Consider the following 8,818-nt stretch of genomic DNA (forward strand, 5'->3'; position numbering starts at 1 on the left):
CCCCCCCCCCCCCCTCCAATCTCAACATCTCCACCCGCCGAATAAATAGAGATATATTTACCAGACCAATAAATAAATAAATAATTATTAAAGCTGTTGCCACATTTCATCAGTCTCCCAGTAAATACAGTCATGGAGTGACCTCCAGGGGTTGCTTGCTCAGGACAGCTGCATCCTTGTCTCTGGCAGAGTCCCTGGAAACCAGCCTGGGATTCACTTCTAAAGCAAGGGACAACCCAGACCTCTTCCAACTCTGAGACCCCAAACTTTTAATATTTCACGTTTCCTGATTCTCTGTGGCCCTGACTGAACATCCAGTTCCCCTCCTGAGAGACGGACTACACCTCCTGTTGGGAAGATCCACTACAGCCACTAATACCAAGCAGCGCAGCAGATAATCTCTGCATTTATTGGGGCAAAGGCCACCCACCCACAGGTCTCCTTCCCCATCCAACTTTGCACAGCCCTGTGCACCCCCAGAGATACTCAGCTGCTCCCTTTCTAGTCTCTCCAGTTCCATAAATCTCCTCCACTTCTCAGTCCCCAGACTCTTCTGGTCAGGAGCTGCCAACCTGGTTGTATTCCTGGGTGTCAGTCACCTCAGTTTTGTTGATGTTAACAAAGCTATTTAAGGGCCCCTCCCAACAATTGAGCTTTCTGCCATGCCACAAGTGCATGACTGGAGGCGTGATTGCTGGATCACACATCAGATCCCATCACGCCTTATTACTGGTGCAGTGGGAGCCTGGGATCATGATCCTGGGCTCTCCCCGCATGGGGAAGAAGCAAGATCCTGCAGGTGGGAGCCCCTTCAGCTAATGGGGATCCCAGTCACGGAGATGTACCATGCACCCGCATGGCTGGGAGTACCACCAGCTAACTTAGGCTCCCAGCCAAAGGAACTTGCTTCTTGCCCATGCAGGGGGAGTCCAGGATCATGATCCTATGCACCCCGTGGTTGAGAATCCTGTCAGCTAACACAGGCTCCCAGGCACAGGGGTGCACCTGGCCACACTTTCAATTAATGGCATGATAGGAACCAGCCACAAAGTTATTACACATTTTTGTAATAACTTGTTCCTCATTTTATGATGACATTTTAGGATTGAATGTGTGGCTGGATCACAAATTAAGATGCAATTAACTGGTTAATGATATCATGTCTAAGTGTAAGGTGTGGCAGCAGCCTGAGAGTCCTAGTTCACGCTAAAGGTTCGTCTTGTCTTGTCCTGCATGAAGCCAGCTCTGACACTTCATTTTCTGTGCACAGGCTAATGGGGTAAGCTGAGTCACACAATATAACAATGTGAACACAATTAATACAGAAATATCACAATAAAACACCACAGTCCATTCAAACCCCCAAATCACATATGCCCACAACATTAGATAGGAAAATAAAATCAGAAACCTGAAAACTGCTGTGTTTAGCCTGGATTCTTTATATGAGACAATGACCCAGGGTTAACTAATAACCATAACCTTGGGGTTTTATACATGTGCTCCAGAGGGTGGGGTGGGGGGCACTTTAATTAAAAGTGTCCAGAGTGTCACACGTATTAACATCCCCATGCTGAAAATTGGCAGCAGGGTGCTTTGAACTAAAGCTTGCTGAATGAGCTTTAATTTAAAGCACCCTGATGCCATTTTTCAGTGCAGGGACACCAATAGACGTGACACTGGACTGCCGGAGCGCAGTAATTACCACACTCCAGTAGACTGGGTTAACTGAGCCTGCTCTGACATGTAATTACAGTGTATGTAATCAGAGCAGCCTCCCTGCATGTGTATAGGAGCCCCTTAACTCTGCCTTGGTAGAGTTGCAACCATACAGCATTCCCAGGGAAAGACAAGAAGTGTTGCATAATTTCCTTAAACTTAATAATAGCAATAATACCAGACCTGCCAAAAACGATCATTAAGATTGCCTGCTACTTTCTCTTCAGCTCCTTACATCTTTAACAAACTACTTGGACTAACATCTTCCATGAGGGGTATGTGCCTTATCATAATACAACATGAGTCTGAAAAAACCTCCAGAGTGAAAGTGTGCTTCAGTGCGCCTCAGGTAATTAATTTGAAAAATGAACTCTCTGCCCCTTCAGTGGATGCATCTACATGAGATGTTTACTGTGGTGTTGCCTAATTACCTCCGCAGTAAAGTCTTGGTGCCAGGGTGGGGAAGAAACAAGACCAGAATGGAAGGGTCATATGTAGGACACGGTTTTCCAACTTCTGAGCTGCTCGGGGCCACGCACCATGTGTTCCCTGTCAGTGATGGCAGGAAGCAGAAGCTGGAGGAGGGAGGAAAAGCCCAGAGCCCCTGATAGCCACAGAAGAAGTGTTTGGGGGTGGGGAGGTGCAGAGCAGATTTCTGGCCAGGCAGGAGCCTTCAGGTTACAAGTTAAACCCTCACAGGCCAGGAATTGGGCACCTCCATTGAAGGAAATGAGGCAAAAGGGGGGTAAACTTTGGGGGAACAGGCAGAAGATTTGTTAGAGCAATGATTCCCACCCCCACTACCTGAAATGGACCTTAAGATTCCTTGGTCTCACTATCCCACTGCTGTTAAAAAATATCTATGAAACCCGCAGGCCCAGTGTTGAGGAAGGTAATCCATCACTGATATAAAATAGTCCATTCGACCAAATGGCTCAGGCCTGAGCAGTGCATTTAAAGGTTCCAGTCCTGTTACTGACCTACGTGGCAGTGACGATGACGCCACATGATGACACTTCTGATTAAGTGTCCCAGGCTTTATATGACAGTCTGGCAGAAGGTAGGGCAGGATGGCACCTTAGAGACCAGCTGGTGGAGAGGTGTAAGTTTCATAGGCAACAAGCTACTTTGTCAAGTGCTTATTCTCCAGCATGCCAGCCTGCCCTGCCTTCTGTCTGGCCGCAGGTTAACAGGGCTAACTATCTCTATGAACAGCCTTTAATTCCAAGACCAAATTATTTTTTCACATGCCATGATTCCTTCAATATACATGGATCCATGAGGCACATACGCCTCATGGATCCGTGCATATTTGCTGAGCAGCTGGTTTAATGTTTTGTTCTCTAGTCCTTGTTCAATTTGCAGCCTTAGGACTTATTTTCCAAACATTTTTAAAACCTTGCTCATAAACCATTTTTGTGGGCTTTTCTATGCATCTCTTCACTATCACTCCCAAGTGCTTTACAAACAGAAATCTATCTTCATAACACCCATGAAATAAGGAGCATATTTGTTTACATTTGTAGATGGAGGGCATTAGAGATATGCAAGTGAGCTCTGAACAAATTCATTTGGGTACCACAAGGAACGTCACCATGTTAGCTTATCAGTGGGCATTTCTACACGTCCGCTTAACTGTGCATTAGACTAATTTACTATACAGTAAAGCATCACTGTCTACACATGTGTGACAACTGGGTCAGTGTAGACTGATTTACAGCATTGTCCGATAGTTCCATCAGACGCAGCTACTATCCAATGGTGGAGTACAGTACTGTGCTTAAACTTATGTGGAGGCAGTGATGTCGGGATTAGTTTACTCTGACTCAAACTGTGCCTGAGGTTATTCAGTCACACGAATTGCACATGAAGACACACCTAGCATGTCTAATTACCCTGGGTGGAACACCACACTACAGAGGTTATATTGCTCCCAGTATGTGAGCTAGCTTAGCTACCTCTGCACAGCACTACATTAAGGCATGTATTCAAGTCACTTATTCTGGGGACCCAGTTCTACAGGTTTTCCCCTCCCAAAGTATATAGGTTCATATAGCATTTGTATACAAACCCCACTTACTTTTGCCCTCAGTAACAGTTATGAATGCACAGCACTTCTGTGAATCGGAAAGGAGGTAAAATCCAGCTGGAATAAGCTACCCTTATTCTCCCTTAGGCCCCAAATCCTGTACAAGACCACCCATTTGGGAGGTAACAGGACTCGAGTGGTACTTGCCCTTCCCTTTCCCCTGCCTTGTGACTATGAGGAAGGATGCAGGAAAGGAATCAGACAGACTATAGGTCAGCAGAATCAGCTACAGAACCAGCAAAGACCTCTGGATAGTCAGAGTAGTTTCTATAGTTTTGACTGGACTGCCTCTGTACTGTTTGGATATTTGCTCTCTCACTTTTTTGACCTTGAAAGTCCTGCTCAGCTCCCAGCTGAGGATTTTAACAGACCTTTACTGAGCATAAAACCAAGAACGTCTCAAAGGCTTATAAACTGGTGAACTCTGGAGAGCTTTTCATAAGGATGGCAAACAGCCTCTCTCCATCAGAGATTACCTTCCGATCAAATTTCAACTCCCTGTTCCAAAGTATGGCATACTAGAGCTTCTTAAATAAAAGCTTGCTGATATTTTTAATAGGCACTAAATAGAACATTTTTCCATACCTTCAGATATACAAACTTGATCATTTTAGCAATTTAAAACAGGGTATGTATAAAGAAGATCAGGCAACCATAGGAGTAACCATAGCGCCCCCACCTATACTTAGCCTTACGCACACACCACATTGTATATTCCAAAATATTAAATAAACATATACAGTGCATCTCATCTATATTAGTTACACATTTTATGTTACATACAACAGGGATACTTCTCACCATGAAAATGCACCCAGCTGTATATTTCCATGCAAGTCACAGCAACATACCTCCCTGAAACATATGGCAAATGTAGTTCCCATAAGGGGCATTTCTTAATTCCTCAGTAATGAAAGACATTTCTGAAACACCATGGATTTGCTCCATTTTCCTCCAGAAATATAGGAAGTTTGCTGATACTTCTCTTGCCATTGCATTACTTTGGGTTATGCTGCAAAACTTCATCTGTAATCCAATACAGTACACAGGCAACATCACCACATGACCTAGTGTTTTGAAAGACAATCCTTGCAAATGGCAAATATGATACGGTCCTGGAAACCTTGTATGTACTTAGATAAGAATCTTCATACGGGTAAACCTACCAATTATCAAGTGTCTTAATGGCATTTTGGTTAAGGCACATTAATTAAATACTTAATTCACAAATAAAAAAAATTCTTCGCGAAAAACCCATAATTTATAAGACACTATGAAGACAAGTACAAAACAACATATTACAAATTCTAGTCAGCAAGTGCCTTATAAAAAAGCTGCTACAGCCTTTCTTTTGACAGGACTCTTGATTTTCTGGCCACAATTTGATTCTGGCAGCACCCTGAATAGCCATTTTTCACCATAAATAGTTCTATTGACTGCCTTGGACAAACTTATGGTGTAAGCCTGTAAGGCAATAATTTTCATAGCTGAGTGGGAAGTAATATTATTAGAAAAGAAACAAAAGTAAATGATCATTTTGAGAGCCTGCCAAATATTTTATTGCCAAATTTGATTTTCATAATAATGTCAACTGCTTTCATTTTATAGCTCAGTATGGTTCAATAAAACAGATATTCTTAGCTTGGATTCAAATGAACAGTAATTACACCCTTCCTAGTGTCTTCCTTTAGGAAATCCACATTCTCTCTCTTTTCTCTTAATGGTCTCTGGTTCTGACTCAAACTTAGTAAAACCCTTTATTACTTGCACAGTTAACTCTAACAACTGGTCTGCTTCCAAAAGCAATCTTTTATTTCCTGTACTTATGCAAATGTTTTTCACACGCAGGCTGTCTAATTGTTAGTCTTATATTTTGCACACCCAAAACATGCCAGTGCATGCTGCCACTGTGCAAAGCTTGCAGAAATGTTAAGTGTGGTCAAACCATTCAACTGACACATTTAGAAACTACCTCCTCAACTTCTGGCAACACAATGATTAAAATTTAATTCCTCAAGACCTCCATATTTAGAGAATGTGTACTTAAAATTTGAGTGTCTGAAATTCATTTTACCTGGTACTATTCCATAGATCTCTTCTGCTATCCTGGCAGCTTCTTTTCTGTTGCCTTTAACAATATAGAAATGGGTCAGCAGAGCCAAGGAAATCTTAATTAAAAGTTTGAAACAAAACAAAGCAAAGATTGCAAAATAAATATTATTAAAAGCATGGAGTATAGAACTGCCCTCCATTTTGGTTTGCTTTTTGTATAGTTTTCCAGGTCTGCTAAGTTGCAACAGGCTATTATGGGCATCATATTGCATCTATTTTAAAACCTCCAGGACTTGCTGATCCTCATGTTACCAAAAATATATTCAGTTTTTATTTTAGGTTAGAAAGTTAATAGCAAACAATAATGCTGAGTAATAAAGCATTTTGTGGTTTTGAGTGATCAAAGAATATCATTTTCTATTATTTTCCAATATGGAAACACGGGACTAGAGCCCTGAACCAGGAATGTGTGTACAGAAAACAAAAACACGCACATAAATTGCAAAGTAAGAGGCACATTAGAAGTCATTTTCAATGGGAAAATGTTATCTGCCAATGTTTTATCAATTCCCAGTATATTTATTCTTAAATACAGTGGGTCAATGTACAATCTGCCTGTTCAGTATCTCAACATGCCAAGTGTACAAAGAAGTAAGGTCAAAAGAAGGAAAACTAGAAAAAAATCAGTTTTATGGAACATTGTGTTGATCTATGGGTTAAGGCATGTTTCTCCAGTTAGGTGACCTTCACATAATTCAGTTTCCTGCCTAAATAATTGGTGTGGCTACTGTTCCACAGAAGCAGAATAACAAAAAAGAAATATAATAAAAGAAAGAAAAAACCCTGCTCAGGGGAACTGAAGAAAAAAACCCACCTGTTTGCCAATAGGCTTAAAAATGTTAAAAGCATTTCAGAGCTGCTTGAAGATAGGTTTTCAGGAAGGTGAAGTGGATTTTTTTCCCATCTCCGAGCGATGGAAAACACTATGTGAAAATATTCATAAGAAATAACGATTTTAGAGAAAAAGCTTTTTCAGAAGGCATCCTTCATTTATAAGCATTGTATCTGGCAATTAAAGAAGTATGGCCTTTTGTAATTAGATTTTTTTTAACCAAAGTCTGTACAATTCTTTCTTCATTTAAATATCTTCTTAGAAGCCTTCCTCACAAGTAAAAGAAACAAGAGTATAACTTTAGTTCATAACAGATAGCATCATCCAGTCAATATCCCGTTCACCTCAACCAACGTGTCCATCCTAAGATGCAATCCTGCAGAGAGATTTGACCATGCAGATCTTCACAGTAGCAAGGAATTCCAAAGAATTTCTTTGGGATGGAGACCTGTATTGGTGTCATAATTACATAGTTGTATTGTTTGCTGGGATGTTATATATTGAAAGGACTTCTTTGGATGGGTTTTGGGCTGGCAGACCAAACTGCAGAGGAGCTGGGTGTGACCCAACTAATTGCACCCTGCTCTCTGGATGGTGCTGGAAGGATCTGTTTCCTGGCTCTTTCTAGGAGCTGGAGGGGGAAAAGAGATGTAAGTCGGAAAGCCAGAGTGTGGCCATGTCCATGCATGCCTGTGCCAGCCTGGAGTCCTCAGAGCCTGCTAGAGTAAAACCCCAGAGTGGAGACAGAGGGAGTCTGCCACGTGGGGGCTGCAGCAGAGCAGCAGGAGCAGAGGCAACTCATTGGGGGAAGCAGAGAAGCTGAGACCTCCGGAAACAAGGTGGAGTTTGCTGCAGAGATCCAGGTTGTAGCTGTATTAGTCTAGAGGCAAAAGGAATCTGGACTCGTGGTAGTTGTGATTCCTTCTAGAGACAGGGACCTACTGGAACCAAGTGTGGTCTGTGAAATAACCCCCTAGCCAGGAGTCAGAGTGAAGCATTAGGAGAAAGTGTTTTAAACCTTTATGTTCTGCTCTGTCTTCTCCAGTTCCATTGTAGCATTTTTCCCTATTAAAGTTAGGTTTTTACCCACAGCATGGTACAGGGGAACCAAGCCAAGCAGCACTGCATGTGACCTGTGCAGCAAGCAGCTCATGGGACTTGCAGCCCATCTGGTATGTGGCCAGAGAGCCTGAGGCCCCCAGGCAGTTAGAAGTTGGGCAGCCCTCCCCTAAGAGCATATAAGGGACATAGTGCAGCACTTGACAAATCCTGAACACAAAGAGCTATGTTTCTTATTAACTGAACTCATAATTCCTGAAAGAGCTGAAATGATTTCAGGTGCATTTTGGTAACTTACCAGAAGTCAGGGACATCCAGAAGGTTACTTTCTTTGGAAACTAGCACAGAATGAGTAACAGATATGAACACAAAGAATGCACAGCTCAAATCTAATCTCCAGATTTACAGTTAGCATCCGATGAAGTAGGCTATTACCTATGAAAACTTACATTTCTCTGAACCAGTTAGTCTTCAGGGCTAGGGACAGAAGTTACACATAGACCATTTTAAGTGATCAGAAACTGGTTTAAACCTGTAACAGAACATAAGTTTCAAAATAGCTGAAACTGGTTTAAGATAAACCTGGTTGAATGTAGTATCAGACTTAACTGATTTGGGTCAAACCAGTTTATGAAACTTCTGTCTCAGACCTCTTCCTGGTTCGAGTTAAATCACAGTCCCCACAACATCCCATCATGTTTTCTAGCTCTAGGCTAGGCTGTCTGCTCCAGCAGAGAAGGGTTGGGTGGGAGTGCAGGGCGGCAGAGGCAGGGAATGCCCCTCTGCAGGTAAACCCCAGCTGGGGACTGGGGTCAGGGAAGGGGATTAAACTCCACCCCCACCCTCCCAGGAATACTGCTGAGATCAAATGATCCCAGCCAGGTGTCTGTCCAGTCTCCTCTTGAAGACTTCCAAGGTTAGGGATTGCACCACCTCCTTGGGAAGTCTATTCCAGATCCTGGTCACCCTTACCGTAAGGAAGTTTTTCCTTACTTCCAACTCAAAAC

At 42.5% G+C, this 8,818-nt stretch overlaps 1 protein-coding gene across 2 annotated transcripts in view; it reads right to left on the reverse strand.

Moving 5' to 3' along the window:
* Positions 1-6,060, reverse strand: part of ASB11 (ankyrin repeat and SOCS box containing 11) — a 29,341-nt gene extending 23,281 nt beyond the window's left edge. For both annotated transcript variants that reach the window (XM_019523969.1, XM_019523968.1), the window contains exon 1: positions 5,883-6,060. In XM_019523969.1, the coding sequence (XP_019379514.1) occupies positions 5,883-6,060 (178 nt within the window). The remainder of the gene's footprint in view (positions 1-5,882) is intronic.
* Between the last annotated feature and the right edge of the window lie 2,758 nt (positions 6,061-8,818).

The sequence above is a fragment of the Gavialis gangeticus genome, unplaced genomic scaffold, assembly GCF_001723915.1.
Source record: "Gavialis gangeticus isolate Ggan-Ray unplaced genomic scaffold, GavGan_comp1, whole genome shotgun sequence".
Lineage (NCBI taxonomy): Eukaryota > Metazoa > Chordata > Crocodylia > Gavialidae > Gavialis > Gavialis gangeticus.